The 16,412-nt window shown below is 45.8% G+C and overlaps 3 protein-coding genes across 3 annotated transcripts; 2 read left to right on the plus strand and 1 right to left on the minus strand.

Annotated features, from left to right (window-relative positions):
* The first annotated feature begins 1,212 nt into the window (after positions 1 to 1,212).
* Positions 1,213 to 3,096, plus strand: LOC127342142 (uncharacterized). The gene is made up of 2 exons (XM_051368081.2): positions 1,213 to 2,109; positions 2,272 to 3,096. The coding sequence occupies exons 1-2, from the start codon at positions 1,444 to 1,446 to the stop codon at positions 2,797 to 2,799; spliced, it is 1,194 nt and encodes a 397-aa protein (XP_051224041.1). The 5' UTR covers positions 1,213 to 1,443; the 3' UTR covers positions 2,800 to 3,096.
* An 843-nt stretch (positions 3,097 to 3,939) lies between these two features.
* LOC127342141 (uncharacterized) lies at positions 3,940 to 8,590 on the minus strand. The gene is made up of 12 exons (XM_051368080.2): positions 8,409 to 8,590; positions 7,118 to 7,307; positions 6,978 to 7,040; positions 6,783 to 6,885; positions 6,456 to 6,560; positions 6,300 to 6,373; positions 6,080 to 6,209; positions 5,847 to 5,919; positions 5,172 to 5,363; positions 4,701 to 4,821; positions 4,401 to 4,625; positions 3,940 to 4,312 (listed from the first exon to the last, which is right to left on the minus strand). Exons 1-12 carry the CDS (start codon positions 8,480 to 8,482, stop codon positions 4,229 to 4,231), a joined length of 1,434 nt encoding a protein of 477 aa, XP_051224040.1. The 5' UTR covers positions 8,483 to 8,590; the 3' UTR covers positions 3,940 to 4,228.
* Positions 8,591 to 8,765: 175 nt separating this feature from the next.
* LOC127342139 (tRNA(His) guanylyltransferase 2) lies at positions 8,766 to 15,614 on the plus strand. The gene is made up of 15 exons (XM_051368079.2): positions 8,766 to 9,025; positions 11,185 to 11,318; positions 11,698 to 11,829; positions 11,958 to 12,002; positions 12,118 to 12,287; positions 12,573 to 12,658; positions 12,750 to 12,857; positions 13,313 to 13,442; positions 13,551 to 13,650; positions 13,743 to 13,874; positions 14,171 to 14,215; positions 14,299 to 14,468; positions 14,731 to 14,816; positions 14,913 to 15,020; positions 15,344 to 15,614. The coding sequence occupies exons 2-15, from the start codon at positions 11,212 to 11,214 to the stop codon at positions 15,467 to 15,469; spliced, it is 1,545 nt and encodes a 514-aa protein (XP_051224039.1). The 5' UTR covers positions 8,766 to 9,025; positions 11,185 to 11,211; the 3' UTR covers positions 15,470 to 15,614.
* Positions 15,615 to 16,412: the final 798 nt, after the last annotated feature.

Consider the following 16,412-nt stretch of genomic DNA (forward strand, 5'->3'; position numbering starts at 1 on the left):
ATGTTTTTACGGTGACGGATATGGCACGACCCCTTGAGTTTGTGACCTGCCTGATATTTGTATATCGAGGATAGCACATAATATCATCACGCAGCTAACTAGGATCAGAACTCTGTGTTGTCTAGATTTTTCGATTGTACTTATGTGTTCTCTAATTCCCACGTTCCGAAAAACATAGAGTATATGCTTTTCTCCACTAACATTATAATCAACGGTTATATATATCCAGGATCATGTCTCTAATCTTGTCTATCCAAAGATACATATGTTTAGGTATTGTTTGTTTTTATTCAATCTATTATTGGAATGAGATCAACTTAGGATTGTGTCTTCCAGTTGGTAGATCTAAATAGGTTTAGTTAGAAGCTTGTCTAGCTCAAATTAATCCCTTGGTTTGATAACATGAAAACTAAATGCTTTGCAACCTTAGTGTTTTAGTTCGGATAAAAACTTTAGAGTAAGGATCATTGTTGTAAGTGTTTAATAAAATATTAGAAGTACACAATTAGCATGAGGGTGGAGCCAGGGTTGTGAGAGATAAGTTAAATTCTGGTGCAACTGAATTAGCCGACAAAGTGATGCTAAGCCAAAGTATTTTGTTAGTAATAACGAATGTGAGGCTAAATGAAACCAAAAATAAAACTCCTTTGCCAACAATTTAAGATGAAATTCTTGGCGTTAATAAGAATTGGAATTGATGACGTTGTGTTTGTTACTGAATGTGTTTTTATAAACTTTTGGATTAACCCATGTGTGACGACACGAAATTTCTATGCGTTTGACGTGTACCCGTGTTTTCCAATTCCTATCGAAGTTTCTCAACTTTCCTCGGACAAAGTCAACCGCGAAATTTCCTTTGAAGATAGATACACGCTTGCCTTGCGTGGCTCAGTGACTGGTACTGCCACGTCAGCTCTTCCGGGCAAGTAACATTCCATTACATTACCTTACTACCATTATCAGTCCCTTAATCAGTAGACATCCGACTACGCACGAGATAGAGACAGAGAACCCCAATTATGACCCCAATCAGTCATGTGCGGTGCGCAATCATCAGACCGACGTGTCGCCGGGCCCCACCCCCCCACAACTCGCCCCAACACAACTGGCGGTCGAACAAAGAATTCCCCCGTCCGCCGCGCGCGGGGCCCCGATCGACCCCCGAGCGAGCCACCGCAACAAAACCCCGGGCGAGGCCCGACACCCGCCGGAAACCAACAAACTGGCGGCGCCCATAGTCCATACGTTTCCCTCCACCTCGAGCCGCTGCTCAGCTAGCTTCCTCTACCATACCAGACAGGACAATCGCTCGCTCTCTCTCCCTATCGCCACGCCACCACCCCCACCACCCCCGGTCCGTCCAGCTCTCCAGGACGACGAGGCTAGCCAATCCAAAAACGGCGCATCTTCCTTGTTCCGCGCCACGCACGCACACACGCAGGCATGAGCTGCTCGTCATCGCCGCGGGACGCCGACGTCGACGAGAGGCGGAGGCATGGCGGCCGGGGCAAGAACCAGGAGGAGGTCCCGGCGCTGGACCTGCTCGACGACTTCTGGTTCTTCAGCAACTCACTGGGCGGCAGGGACGACGGCAAGCAGGGAGGAACAAGGAGGCCGCCGCTGCTGCCCAAGTCGCCCTCCACGTCCTCCTCCGGGCGGGCCAAGACCGGCGCCTCGGATGACCAGCTGCAGATGCAGGGGCGCAAGTCCCGGTTCCTCCGCACGCCGTCGCTCCCGTCGCCGCGCATCAGGATGGACCCGCCGCCGTCGTCGTCCAGGCACGTCGAGGAGGTGCCCGAGGAAGATACAACTGCTGGTGCAGATCAGGCCGCGCCGGCCGAGGCGGCGGAGGACGACGACATGAACTGGAGCAAGATTTACGAGGGCGTCCTGCGCACCAGGATCGCAGAGGAAGGACGCGGGTCAGGGTCGTCGTCGCCGCTGCTGCACCGGGCGCCGTCCACGCCGGTCCCATATTCGGCCATGATGGGCGTCGATGGCCGTGGCCGCGGCGAGGAGGCGGTCACCAGGTCCACGCCCAGCCTGCCACGGCTCAGGCACTCGCACAGCACGCTCGAGAACCACTGCCGATCGCACACGCCCACCAAGGTAAAGTCATTCGTGTACACAAGCGTCCATCCATCATAGGCATCAACCGATTCCTTGCATAGCCAGAGTAACCGATCTTGGATTCCCTGATCGATCGAATGCTCTGAGCTCGGTATCTAGTGCTGAACAAGATGAACTGACGTGCTGGTTCTTTGATTGCAGCCTGACCGTGACCACCGGACGCCGAGACTGGCAAGCATCAGCAGCAGCAGACCGGAGCGTGGCCATCCGCGGCGGGACCTCCGATCCTTCGGCGCGAGCCAGCACCCGGGCACCATCGCCAGGACCAAGAGCGAGTTCCTGGACAAGAGGTGGAAGAGCTCGAGCGCGCTGGAGTCGATCGAGGTGCAGGGGTTCAAGGACCTGGGCTTCGTCTTCGACCAGGAGGAGCTCAGGGAGAGCCTGGCGGACGTGCTCCCGGGCCTCAAGACCAGGGGCAGCTCCAACTCCGGGTCCGGCAGCGCCAGCGACAACGACGACGCCAACGACGCTGGCCAGGACGAAGAGGTCGTGCCGCGGCCGTACCTGTCGGAGGCGTGGCAGGACGGCGCGCGGTCGGCGCCGCCCCTCACAACGTCGGCGTCGGCGATCAAGCTGCAGCAGGCGGACGCGAGGTCCGCGGCGGAGATGAAGGACCAGCTCCGGATGTGGGCGCAGGCCGTCGCGTGCAACGTCCGACAGGAGTGTTAAATGGCCGCCGCCGCCGTACTGCCTGCCCGCCTGCCCGCCTGCCTCCATGGCATTCGCTTGCTTCAGTCATCCCGCGCGAACTACTCCTACACATTCTGGTTCTACTGTCGACAGCAGAGATCGAGAATTCGAGATTAGACGAACACACGAGCTACCACGTCCAATGATACGATGCTCCAAATTTTGTTCCTTTCGCCATGCCATGATACAAATATTTAGGTAGCTGTTCAGTGCTAATGTGCTCTCCCCTGCCCGGTTGATTTCTGAAATAAATAAAAATGTGTGGAAATCATCGCATTCTTTCGACCCAGACACGGTGATTTGCGTCGGTCTTCTTCGTTTCCAATGGAAACTGAACTGACAGCCAAACAGATCCTCTGCTTGGATGAGGAAAATAGCGTCTCAGACGTAGTACTTACCTAGGAGAGTAGGAGAGTGCTAGTTCACTACCAAATTTCCATCCACGTTGCAGACGGGGCAAGGCGCCAGCTGCAGTTGCTTCATTGTTGCAAAAGACAAAAACCTTTCTATCTTGGTCGCGCAATCTGTAGATCGGCTCAGGTTTCCGTCCGGGTTCACGGCACACAGACAGAAGTAGGAGTAACAAATTCGAAGTGAAAAACGCTGCTGATACAGTTCCTGACACGCAAATTCGGGAGTAATTTGTGGCAGATACGTGCACGTAACAAGGTGGGCGAGGCAATAATGTACTACTCCACAGGAGGGCATGGCATGGCATGGCGACGCATACCTGGACCTGGCCGCCCACCGGATCCCATGTGCCACCAGCAGGCCACTCCAAAAACAATGTTCGGAATCTGCTCAATTCGGCGCCCGTAACGTGCCAGATCCAATGCCAGGTGCTCATAACTGACGGGGCAACTCGGACCCGGCGAGCGACGATCGCGGCGGCCGGCTCGGCATCTTCAGTTTTCTTCTGACACCATAGCAGCATATCGAAGAGCATTATTCCTTGAAATGGAGATAGTAGTATGCAATGGCAGTATCAGATGAGTCACTCGATCTGCCAACGGACTGCTCACATTGCCCGTCAGCATATGAGGCGCTGAGCTGAAACACTGAGAATCTGAGATCATTCCAGTTTTCCCTGGAATACCGATACGAGATGCAAAGCTGACAGACTAGCAAATACATTTACTCAAGTCAATGCTGCAGAAGTGGCAAACTAATCATCAGCTGGCATCGATCACCACCTACAAAATACTGTACTGACTCTAGGGCACCGCGCGGGTGGGCTTTGACTATGCTATACATGAACTGAGAGCTCTGTCAGCAGCCATATGGCACCCCTTGCTGCCTACAAAAAAACTCCTAGGACACCTACCCTGAATGTCAACTGAAAGTTTACACCCGGCCTTGCACCATTTCTGCCAGTGCATTCCAGCAGCAGCATTTCACTGGGTTCACATCACTGGGTAGAGACGCTACCACCACCAGCAGCGGGTTTTTTCGAGATCGCGCCCTGCAGGAGGTACGACGCCTTGTTTCGGACCTGCATCCGTTGAACAACATGCCTCATGAGCAGAAGGAAAGGAGAAGGATGCATCAACCAAACCAGAGTAAAACAAAAATCTTGGTACCTTCGAAGCGTAGAACCTCCAGTCCGTGCACCCTATCTGCGTCGAGCAGTTCCGCAGGTAGGTACGCCAGGCTTCGATTATCGCGGGCTTATTTCTGAACGCGTCGCTCGAGAAGAGCAGGTTGTCCATCAGGACTAGGTGCACGTACAGCATGAAGAAGTTGCATTCTTTCTCCTTCACGTTTGTGGACGTGACCGACTTCAAGATCTTCTCAACATTTGCCACCTAAGTATGCACGATATACAATCAGCGCACTTAGCAAAAAGTCAGTTCGTAGTGACAGCACATGATCATGCTTACCTTGAGGCCAAAGCTATTTTTGAGCAACTGAAGGGCCAGCTGGCTCCTTAGGAATTTGCTACGGTCATTGGTTCCAGTGATGCAGTCAACAATCCTTAAGCAATTAAGATCCATCCTCACTCTGCAATGTTATGAAACTCAATTCAGAGAGGCATACGTCATAAGAGAAAAAACCATGGGAACAACTCGATAAAAAGCTTCTTTAAAACAGTTACCATCAGCTCATAATGTACATGAAAATTAACTGTCTTTGCACGACATGGGTGTACTAGAACAAGCATAAGCCCTAAACATTAGCGCAGACAGAGCAAAGGAGATTCATTGATCGATATAGTCATTGCTAGTCAGCATCTAACTTAATTATTTAGGATATATAGTTTAGCTACTCCACCATTTCTCTGATTGGACATGGATATATAATATTAAAACAGTATTGGACACAACTTTCTTAGGCATCTCAGAAGCTTTTACCTTTTAGAAATTGACTCGGCCACCATTAGACAGCTACATTCCCATTCACTTGTACTGAAGTACAAGACAAGGGAATTCAGGCAATCTCCCAAAATAAGCAGCAGCCCTTCAAGTTGACGGTCCAAAAAGAGGGAAATAACAGTAACAAGAAGATCTTCCGCTTCAGAAGGTGAGAAGACAGGATGCAGTTTCCTGTACATTAAATAAATACATCACTGAAACAGAAAGAATGTGTTTATCTAAAGGTTAACATCACTGTATTTCTATTTTTTTCCAAGGATTAAATGCACAGATAGATAAAAAAAATGGCCCTTTAGCAGAAAAAAAAATCACCCTCATGCATTATGGAACAATACACCTACATGCTATCATGCCTATAATAATGACAACTGGCAAATTACCCTCGAGGCGTATATTACATCATATTGGGGACAGGAAGAAACATCAGACAGGCAAAAAAAAAATATAGATACGTTATTCTAGACATTCTATTGCTGAGAAGATTTGCAAACAAACAGCACATGAAATTATGCCTTGAAATCTTGAATTTGATAGCAAATAGAACATTACAGTAAATAGCTATATGGAAACTCTCATCTTAGATTTTGTAGTAAGTGAATCACAAGCACAAACAACCAACTACAATGTATCCACTCTATCGAATTTCCCAGTTACCTGATTTTGCAGCAAGCAGATACAAGTTTTAACCATGCAGTGATGTTTTGAGGTGGACCACCATCTGAAGTGCCTGGTCATGAATAACCAAAATAAATCAAATTTAATGCTGAGAAATAATCAGGAAATGGAATTTCCAGAATGCCATCATCACAACTACCATTGATGACTCAAAATCGAATGTGTTGCACGAATGATAGTAATAAAGGAAGACAAACATGCATGCAACCAACCTGCAACTGCAGTTTCAGAGGTGGAAGTTGTAGTACAAGGAGCATCCTGTAGATATCCATAGTTAAGTAGAGCACCCTTTACAATAGAATAGCTTGGAAAATATCCAAAGTTGACCAGTGGTTTATCATCCTGCAATCAACAAAGTTATGTTTAGAAGCCAAACGTAGAACACAATCTCAAAAAAAAAAAAACTCAAAAGAAACTTTAGGACTCAGTTACCTCATTTAGGGAAAGGAGATTATCCCAAAATTCAGACGCAGAATCTTGCAACTTCTTATTGGATGAGTACAGCACTGGTTGCTAACAGTGATAAGCATATGATGCAATATAAAAGAACAATTTTGAAAGAAAGTAAGCATAGAAACCAATTCTTACACTTTGTTAGTGTCCATGATGCTATAGAGTCCTCGACAGAACCATATAAGAGGATCAACTTCAAAAGCCATCCATCGATCAGCATGCCTTCCAAAAAGCCCTCTCCTAAACAAATAACAGTTAGAAGTTGCTGAAATTATCTGCAAGAGGCAAAACCAAAACCTGAAACCATACATAACTAGATATAAGACAAAAGAGTAAAGGACCATAGTCATAGTGGCACGATGAGAAGAAGAAAGGATAAACCAAACACACAGGCAAAGCAATAAAGCCCATTTCCAGTTAAATAACTAAATAAGAGAATTACAAACGTGCAACAGAACTAACCTTTCTCAATCTCCAGATCAAAACCTAAATGCTCATGTCCACAGAATGATTGCAAAAGCTGGCAATTTTCAACTCCCGTGCCATTAAGAATTGTGGGTGATTTCTGTAAGTACAATTTGGAGATACTTTAGTAGCAGATACTAAAACACTGAACCTAGCACTAAAACAAACTGAATGAATGTAGGGCAATTTGACCTGACAACCGAAAACTTGCTGACCCCATTGGGGTACTTCCTCTCCAGGGTCCAGCGCTTTCGCCTTAAAATACAGCAAGATATATATTAGAAAAACAGAACCTAATCTACAAAGACATATTGCCTCTGTTTGACAACTACCTTTTCCTCACACTCTTCCACAAATTTGCAGAAGCTAATCTCCTTCTCCGTGACATGCTCGTCTTCATCATCTGAATTGTATCCTTTGGGGCGGCCCTTAGCCTTAGCCTTAGCAGCAGAAGCTTTGAGCTCGTCCTTACCGGTTTCACAGAATTCCACTAAGAGATCATCCAATCCGATGACCTTCTTCCTGCAAAGAGCACTGACTTTGATGAATGCTTGCTAAACCACTAACAGGGTTGTATCATCGATAGACTGAACACAACTTGAGGGCAAATGATTCGAGTGGTAAAATTTCACCATGCATTCACCCAGCTAACCAGTCATCAAACGTGTTTTCGCACTGTCGTGCACACCACCACCAACAAAAACAACAACATCAGAGCTTTTTTCCCAAGAAAGTTGGGGTAGGCTACTGCCGTGCACACCGCAAAATAAAATAAAAATTGCGATGACCACTGCAAAATAATTGGGTACTGTGTTTGTTCACAAGATGTCAGGTTTGCCTTTGCTCAAGCATAGTCCATCCTCCTTTCCATCACGTGTCTAGATATTTTCCTATACTACTAATACAAGTTGGATCGTTTTTACTGGTTGCTGCCTCTGATTCGAGCGCTACTACAATCCTTCCAAATATTTTTCGATAAAACGCAAAGGACCTCTGCGTTTCATTTCATTGAAAAGGTAGAGTTTGATTTACAACCCTCCTAAGAGGTGGGTTACAACAAGATGGAAGCTAACTTAGTGCACATCCCAGCCCTTGCCCAAAGTCTGGCTTCGTCCTTGATCATGGAGACCAGGGAGCGGACAGACCCTGGAATAATGCAGTCGTTTCGACGTTTCCAGATCATCCAAGGGGTGAGTAGCACGGCAGAGGCGCGGCCGGCCTTTGCGAAGCTGCTTGGGGGTTTGCTGTTTGGTTGATGAACCAATAGTGACATACCCAAACCAGGATTTTATTTTATTGGTTTGCTGCCTCTAATTTGAGTCCTACTGCTACATCCCTTCCCAATATCATGACAGGTCGATGAACAAATAATAACATGCTGAAACAATGAAAAAATCCCCATTTGACAGCATCAACCTCCACTGAAAGTGTTAAGCCCTAAAAATCAGCAGCAGAGAAAAAAAAGCGCATTATCCGGAAAACATAATAAAGCTTCGGGGAAAATCTGATCTAATCTAATCGCGCCTCGCCAGCCGCATGCCCCCGCCGAAACCTACCGGCGAAAACGAGAACTGGACCGGATTGGAGGGGGGAAAGGCACGGCGGCGCAGGCAGGAGTAGTACCTCTTGGCGGGGCGCGGCGTGGAGAGCAGGGGGTCGTTGTCCCCCTCGAAGTCCAGGGGATCGTCAATCACCATCCCAGCAGCAGCAGCTCGCCCGCCGCTCGCCGGATGGATGGATGGATGACGGATTTGGGGATGGTTTCGCGTTGCCGCTCTCCCAAAACCTGGGCGCCCAACTCTCAAGCGCCGTCGCTGACGCTTTCCCCCCGTGCTCTCTCCACTTCCTGAGGCTGCAGTGGAGGCCCAGCCCAGCCCAGCCCACGACGACCCGTTTGGATTCCGTAGCCCGTACTGCAACGGAGGCGGTTTTAGCAACTACGTCTTCTCCCTCCTCTGTTTCAAACTGCAGCAAAGTTCAGCAGGGTCTCTTGCCAGTTGCCACCGCCGCCGACCACCGCTCGCCGCGCCCCTCCCCTCCAGCCGCTTCCTTCAGCTGCGTGCCGGCGGTTGCCGAGCGCATATACTGTTCCTTCCCCTCCCCACCGTCCTCTCGCCTACCTCTGTCCCCCTCTTTCTCTCTGTCACTCTGAATCGACAGCCACGGACGCCGCCTCCGGATTCCAAGCGCTCTACACCTCGGCCGCCGGCGTCCAACTTCCCCGTCTAGGTCCTACCCAGGTCAGTAACATGCCTGCTCTTCGTCGATAATTTACTAACCTGTCGTCAAATTTTGCTATGCTACTGCTGCTTCAGACAAACACTCTGAAGGCAAATTTACTACTCCCTCGGACCAATTTTAGTTTCAACTAATATTGGTACCTACATATTTTGGCTCTAGGTACATCCACACTAGTGGAAAATAATATGAATCAGAGGGAGTAATAGTTCGGTACGTGTACGTGTCGAATTGCGACGTCCTATTTTTGATTCGTAGTGTCAGTACGCTGTTTTCCCCGGTGCCTGCCCTCAGTTAGAGCATCTCCACCGGCGCCCCCGATACCGGCCCCGATAGTATTTTAGGGGCCGGGAGCGAAAATGGGCTCGCACCGGCGCGTCCCATACGGCGCCGGCCAATTTTGGAGCCCAATAAAATCGCCGGCAACCCTGTGCCGGCCCCTTCGCCAAGGGCGCGAATCGGGCGCGCCGGCGCCTCGCGGGGCTGAATGTTTTGGGCGTGGGAGCCGCATGTTAGCCACACATCCCAAAAGTCGACGCCAGCGGGGAATGGCGGGGCCGACGTGTCAGCGGCTCATTCAATTTTAACCTAACTGTCGCCTACCTCGCAACGGGAGTTAATTGGGGTGCTGCGGCGGTGCAGTTTCCGCAGACGCGCAGCGAACCGTCCCGTCGGGCGCACCTTGCTCTTCGTGCCGCCGTTAGTGGGCGCCACCGTCCCCCGCTCCCCCACCTCCCTCCGGCCTATAAAAGGGCCGCCTCTCATCGTGCCTCTCACACACAAACCCTAGCGCCTCTCTCCCCAACCCTAGCCGCCACCATCCGAAAAGACGACGCCATGTCTGGTCAAGGCCGAGGTCGCGGCCGTGGCTGCGGCAGAGGTGCACACACTCCGTCGCCTGCGACGCCGTCGTCTTCATCGTCGGAGATGGACGAGGAGGGGCCCGTGCTGTTCGAGTTCGTCCTCGTCCTCAAGGGCGACCCACGCGGCATCCAGATGATGTTGGACACCTTCGCCGACTTCGTCGCCGGCGACGACTGCCCGGACACGCTGCATCTGCGGGAGGATTCGTGCGGCAAGTGGACGTGATCTACGACGCGCGCGGCAAGATGTACCTCCACATCGGCTAGGAGAAGTTCGCGCGCCACCACAGCCTCCAAGCCGGCTCCGTGCTCGTGTTCTCCTACTTCGGCGACAGGGACATGAGCGTCAAGGTGTTCGACGACACGCATTGTCGCCGGAACTACCACATCGACAACGCCGAGGAGGAGGACTGACGAGTGTTGTTTCTTTGCAGTGAATATCGGCTCGCATGTTTTCGGATGTTCTTCATCGAAAGAACCAACAGGGGCACCCTCGCCAGCTGGATTTTCCAGTTTGGGTGACTGGGTGTGCCCTCGAGTGTTCTTTCTTGGCAGCGAACACACGAAACCTGCGATGACCGGCCTAGTTAGGTTTAGTTCTTTTGCAATGTTTTATATTTGTGTCAACCATGGTTCAAACTATGTATTAGTTTGTGGGAAACCATGTTCCAAACTATATCTTCATGTAAACCACGTTCCCAATTATGTATTAGTTTGTGGAATATAATATTTCTTATTCAATTTTCTATGCATTTATTTATGATTTTAATTCAAAGCATCTATTGGGACCGCCGTTTTGGGGGCGCCGGTGTGGGAACAGCTCCCCAAATAGAGGATGCAGTGCCAGCGCCCCCAAACGGAGGTGCCGGCGCCCCTGCCGGCGCCTATTTGGGGGTACCGGTGGAGATGCTCTTACTTGTGAGTTACACTATGAGTGTACAATTCCTGACTGTGGTTTGTCATTCTTACCTGTTGTCCTCAGTGAACATGGTTCTTGGGTAATGTCCGATGAATTGTGCCACCCTAGGAGAGATAAATTCTCTTTCTGTTATATTTTCAGGGAAAGGGAAATATGGTTATTTTTTCATGGTCGACCCTGTTTACTCTTGTCACACTGGAATGAATACTAGAAAACATTTCACATGATCCCAACACTTACAATGTCACTAGAGCAGTTAGCTTTTCTACGAGGGCAAACATGTACAAAATCCGACAATCCTGGTGGCAAACATACATTGCAGATTTCACCCAAGTTCTAATGTCTAAACCGACCCTCTGCTATGATTCTATCTCTGTAGGTGTAGCTCCAAGAACAGGCGTCGGTGATGGCCAACAGCGAGTATGAGTATGTGAAGCAGGAGTTCGAGTTCGACCGCCGCCTCCCGGCCTCCAACTGGATCGTCATCCGCATCGATGGCTGCCATTTCCACCGGTATAGCTCATCTCTTCCACCTAAAAGGGTAATACAGAACTAGACTATATCAGCAAAAGTGATTGCTGCTTTCTGTAATGTCGGATAGTCTATAACCGTTAACTGATGGCCTGGTTTTATTTCTCTCACTTCCTAGCTATACACTGACATGGTTACTAGTGGTTAAGCAACTGCATCCACCATCTGGCCGTCGTACCTCTTAGTCTACCTCATGTACCAGTGTCTTTTTCTTGAGTCTTTTTGTGAGGGTAAACATGTGGAAAACATGCAAATAAGGTTACAGTATGCAAATGTGGGGATAATTGTTGCTCCAGATTAGAAATAGTTTATATTCATTGTTCTGTACAGTGTCCACTAATTTCAGTTTTCTTTTTGTTAGATTCTCCAAGATGCATGGCTTTGAGAAACCGAATGATGAGAGAGCTTTAAATTTGATGAACGCTTGTGCCACTTCTATGCTCGAGAAATTCCCTGATATAGTGTTTGCCTATGGTGTTAGCGATGAGTACAGGTATAACATCTTATGAAATTGTTTGCAGATTTCTTCTCAAAAAAAAAAGAAGCAAATACTGATGTGGACGCTCTGTTTTGAAATGCACAGGCTAATAATCTCTGCTTGCCTTCCTATTTGTTTTGCAGTTTTGTTTTCAGAGAGGAAACAGAATTCTATCAGAGGCGGGAAAGGTATCCGATCACTTCTTCACTTAGTTCTTTAGGATACTGCTATATCCAAAGCTATTTGAACAATTTAATTATAAAATATCATCATGTTATTTGACTTCTCTACCAATATATGCAGCAAAAATCTCTCTTTATGTGTTTCTTACTTCACATCTCTCTACGGGATGAAGTGGAAAGATTTCTTTCCAAATAATGATTTGAGGGAGCCTCCATACTTTGATGGGCGAGTTGTATGCTATCCAAATACGAAGACTATTCGTGATTATTTGGCATGGAGACAAGTGGACTGTAAGCTTCTTGAACTAAAATCGACTTTTTCCTAGTATAAATAGTAAGATACTTACATTGCGCAATTATGTGTTTTTGATGTCCTTGACAATAAAATCATGCTGTGTATGTTAATTTACCAGTTTTTTTTTACTATGAAGCTTCAGCTACATTAACTAAATACAATAGATATGGTGTATGTATGCATCACTTCAATGAGATTTCTGTCCGGTTGCTTGGCTACTTAGTTTTCTGTTTGATTTAATGGATGAAGTTTACATATTTAATTCGGTGTGTGTGCTTCAGGTCATATAAATAATCAGTACAATACGTGCTTCTGGATGTTGGTGAAATCTGGAAAGACTGAAAAGGAGGCACAACAAACTTTGAAGGTCATCTAAATTATCTATGGTTATGCTTTTCTTTTGTAACATTTGTATGAATCATTTTTTCTGTTTTTGTGAACCTTCTATTTTCTTGTAGGGAACATTTTCTAAGGACAAGAACGAGTTGCTTTTGCAACAGTTCCAAGTCAACTATAATGATGAACCGGCTATGTTTCGGAAAGGATCCAGTGTTTATCGAGATAAGGTAATCATATCAAGCATTCATAAGTTCATCATTATTAATCCTCCTGCTCATTCTCAGTGATGTTTTTCTCACAAAATTATTGTTTGCATGATATATATCGATGACCATGATAGCATCTAGTCATATTTTGTGCCTAGAGATATTTCTAGCACTTCTGACTTCTTTTCTTGTTAGCTAGGCAGTGACATGCAATAGTTCTTGCTATACTTTAGTTTTTTAGGGATAACTGGAACTCCCTAGATGTCATCTTATAACGTTTCCTTGAGTGGTTGATCAAGGATTATGCTTCTTCTTATCTAGTGTTCAGACTTCAGACCATATACTGCATTTCTTTTGTGGGCCTGATTGTTGACTAATCTTATTTTGTGGGACATGTTTTCTCAACTTTTAGTTAAGGTCAACTAACCCAGTTAGGTGCACTTCTGCATACTGAAAAGCTATACATTCTACTGTAGGTCAAAAGAAAGGTGAAAACAGATGACTATGGGAATCCCATAAAAAGAACCCAGATGGCAATTACAGTGTCAAATTTTGATATCATAGGGCCTGAGTTTTGGGAAAAACATCAATACATTCTTCGAGAAGGTTAGTTGAATTATTTTAGTGTTAGGTGTAGTTCCAGTCCAGTTCCTATCAACTTTGAGTATATACTATACCATTCTAACACTCTAACTGTGCCTCTGGGGGGGAAAGAAAAATATAGATACGAGTATGTGAAGAAGTTCGACAACATACCTAGGCTTCCATGTTCTAATTGGACCGTTGTTCGCATCAGCGCCTGCCAGTTTGATCAGTGAGGACTCCTAGTTTCCTATTTACACACGCAGCAGTACCATTTAGATAATTATATTGTCTTGTCAACATGGAGAGTTATTTTTTCCCCAGATTCTCGCTGATCCATTCATTTGACAAGCCAAATGATGAGACTGCTTTAAGATTGATGAACGCTTCTGCTTCCCTGACAATGGAGCAATTTCCTGATATTATCTTTGGTTATGGGTTTAGCAACGAGTACAGGTATGATATACCCCTGCAGAATAGCTATTTTTGCATGGAGAGGACTACAAAGACAGATAGAATCAAAAATATGTGTCTCGGCATAGCACAATTTTCTCTCTTTGCATCAACAATAGTAATTTGAATTGAATATATTGGGAATATAAGTGATCTAATGTTGGAATTGTTAGTGAACCGGCCAGCGAAGCTTAAATGTGGCATGCTTCGATTTAGACAGGATTTTTTATGTTTGTTGTATGGCAAACCTGAACATTTGTTGCAAATGATCATATTTTGTTTCTTTTTTATTGTTGCAGCTTTGTGTTTCAGGAGAACACTGAATTGTACCAGAGAGATGAGAGGTAATTGTTAGTTCTATGAATTCCTGCTGTATGTGCTTTTCAAGTGGTCAAGCCTTTGATAAAATATGCAATTTCTTTTGCAGATTAATCCTTTCTTCATGTTCCTCATGTTTCACTTCCTTTTACATGATGAAGTGGAAAGAATATTTCCCCAGTAAAGAATTAGTGCAGCCACCACGCTTCGAAGCAGAATTTCTCTGTTACCCAAAACCAAAGATCGTTTGTGACTATTTGTCCTGGAGGCAAGCAGAATGTGAGTCGTTCCTCCTAAAAGAGCATATCTTTAAGTAATCGAAAATATGTATGAACTTGTTGATAGAAGTACAGTATGTAATATCTGAATTCATATGTTCATCTGCTGCAGTATGAATGTATTATGTTTGGTTCTCGTATAGCTCTCTGTGTGATGAAATAATTATTGATGTCGTTTTCCTATTGCTAGGGCTTGAATCTTCGATTCGTTTGAATAAAACAATAAGAAAATGAGTTGACTAGTTTCGCACGCTAATATGCAGGTCATAACAGGAACCAATACAATACATGCTTTTGGATGTTAGTGAAATCTGGAGAAAGCGAAGACAAAGCTAATGAGATACTGAAGGTCTTCTTTCATCATTCAGGATTTAAATATTTTTTGCATTATCCTAATTAATTCTTTAGTTGTGTGTAGTCTCTAACTCTTTGACATTCTCTGAAGGACACATTATCAAAGGACAAGAACGAGCTACTTTTTCAGCGATTCCAAATGAACTATAACAATGAACCGGCTATGTTCCGAAAGGGTTCATCTGCTTACCGTCAAAAGGTATTTTGTCATTAATCCAAGAAATATTTCAACAATAAGGCTGTTTCTGCCGCCATTTTATTAAGGAAATGACAATTTAGATGCTTAAGAAGAAAGATTTGCATTGCCGAAAGGAGTAACTTTTCAATAACTATAACTGAAAAAATGTTCTGGCATTCTCTTGGTATACTTAGTTTGTAATGTCGTCTACAAAAGAACTGTATCGAAGAGTTGCCTGGATACAGCTGAGAAGAAGTCCTTTTTTATTTTGCATTGGAGCAGAATATGATTCTCACAGTATATCCAGTTTCGTTGTTAACGACTTACGGTGCAAATGGCTGCAGGTTGGAGAATTTGCGGAGGTGGGACCCAGCGAAGATGTTGCAAGGGATGGGCGGGATGTGGCGGTGGTCCATGTAGACATGGGGCCAGACTTTTGGAGAAAGCATCCTTATATTTTTAACAGATGATACTTGTATTTGTTCTACGCTGATTAGTAGTTCTCTTCATTGTCTCAAATTTTGTCTAAGAACATCACAGTTTGTAGATTCTGTTAACAGTGCTGTCCCTGTTGTGCTCGGAGCATGTCCTTTACTTGTAGATTGTGTTAACTTTGCCGCGCCGTCCTCTGCTGTAGTAGATTAATTTTTTGTGTGTGGCCTGTATGCTGCCTTCGCTTTTAGTCGTATTATAACAGGACATAAAAGTAAAGAATGTGAACACTTCGCTGGAAGTGCACATGACCTAACTGAAAATGGCTATGACCCGTTCACAATGTGCAGAAATCATTTGAAGCTCTTCTTAGAAATATGCGTACAAAGAACATGATACCACTCCTCTGATCTGAATCATGATGTATCTTATAGGTAATCAAGCAGTTGATTTCCCTTGCGCAATTGACAAGATCAACGACACGAATATACTAACAAACAAATCATGCAACATAACTCACCCAAAGCTATCCATCCATGATTTCCATTAGACATCCGCACTGCAAAATCCATCCACCTGAACGCCACATTAGTTGAAAAAGAACAGAAAATCCCATCCATCAATCGATGAGGACAACATAAGAGGTAAATTTTGGCCTGACAAGCAGAGCACAACGAAGCAGGTCGATGTTGGCTGGACAAGAACGCGCTGTCCCCTTCCTCCGCTGCCTTATTTTGGCGTTACAACTCTGTCCTGACCAAGATGTTCACCAGAGCAAACTACCACAGAGGTCAGCGCAGGTGGAACCGCCAGCAAGTATACTAATAGACCACCTTGTTGTATCACGGTACATTCAAAAGGATGTCAAAAATATATCATCTACATCCAAGAACAAATTCAACTGGACCAATAAATGCCAACTAATTTGTCCAAACACGAACCTGATTTTATAAGCCATGGTTTCACACAGACCATATATTC

This window comes from Lolium perenne, chromosome 3 (assembly GCF_019359855.2).
Source record: "Lolium perenne isolate Kyuss_39 chromosome 3, Kyuss_2.0, whole genome shotgun sequence".
NCBI classification, from domain to species: domain Eukaryota; kingdom Viridiplantae; phylum Streptophyta; class Magnoliopsida; order Poales; family Poaceae; genus Lolium; species Lolium perenne.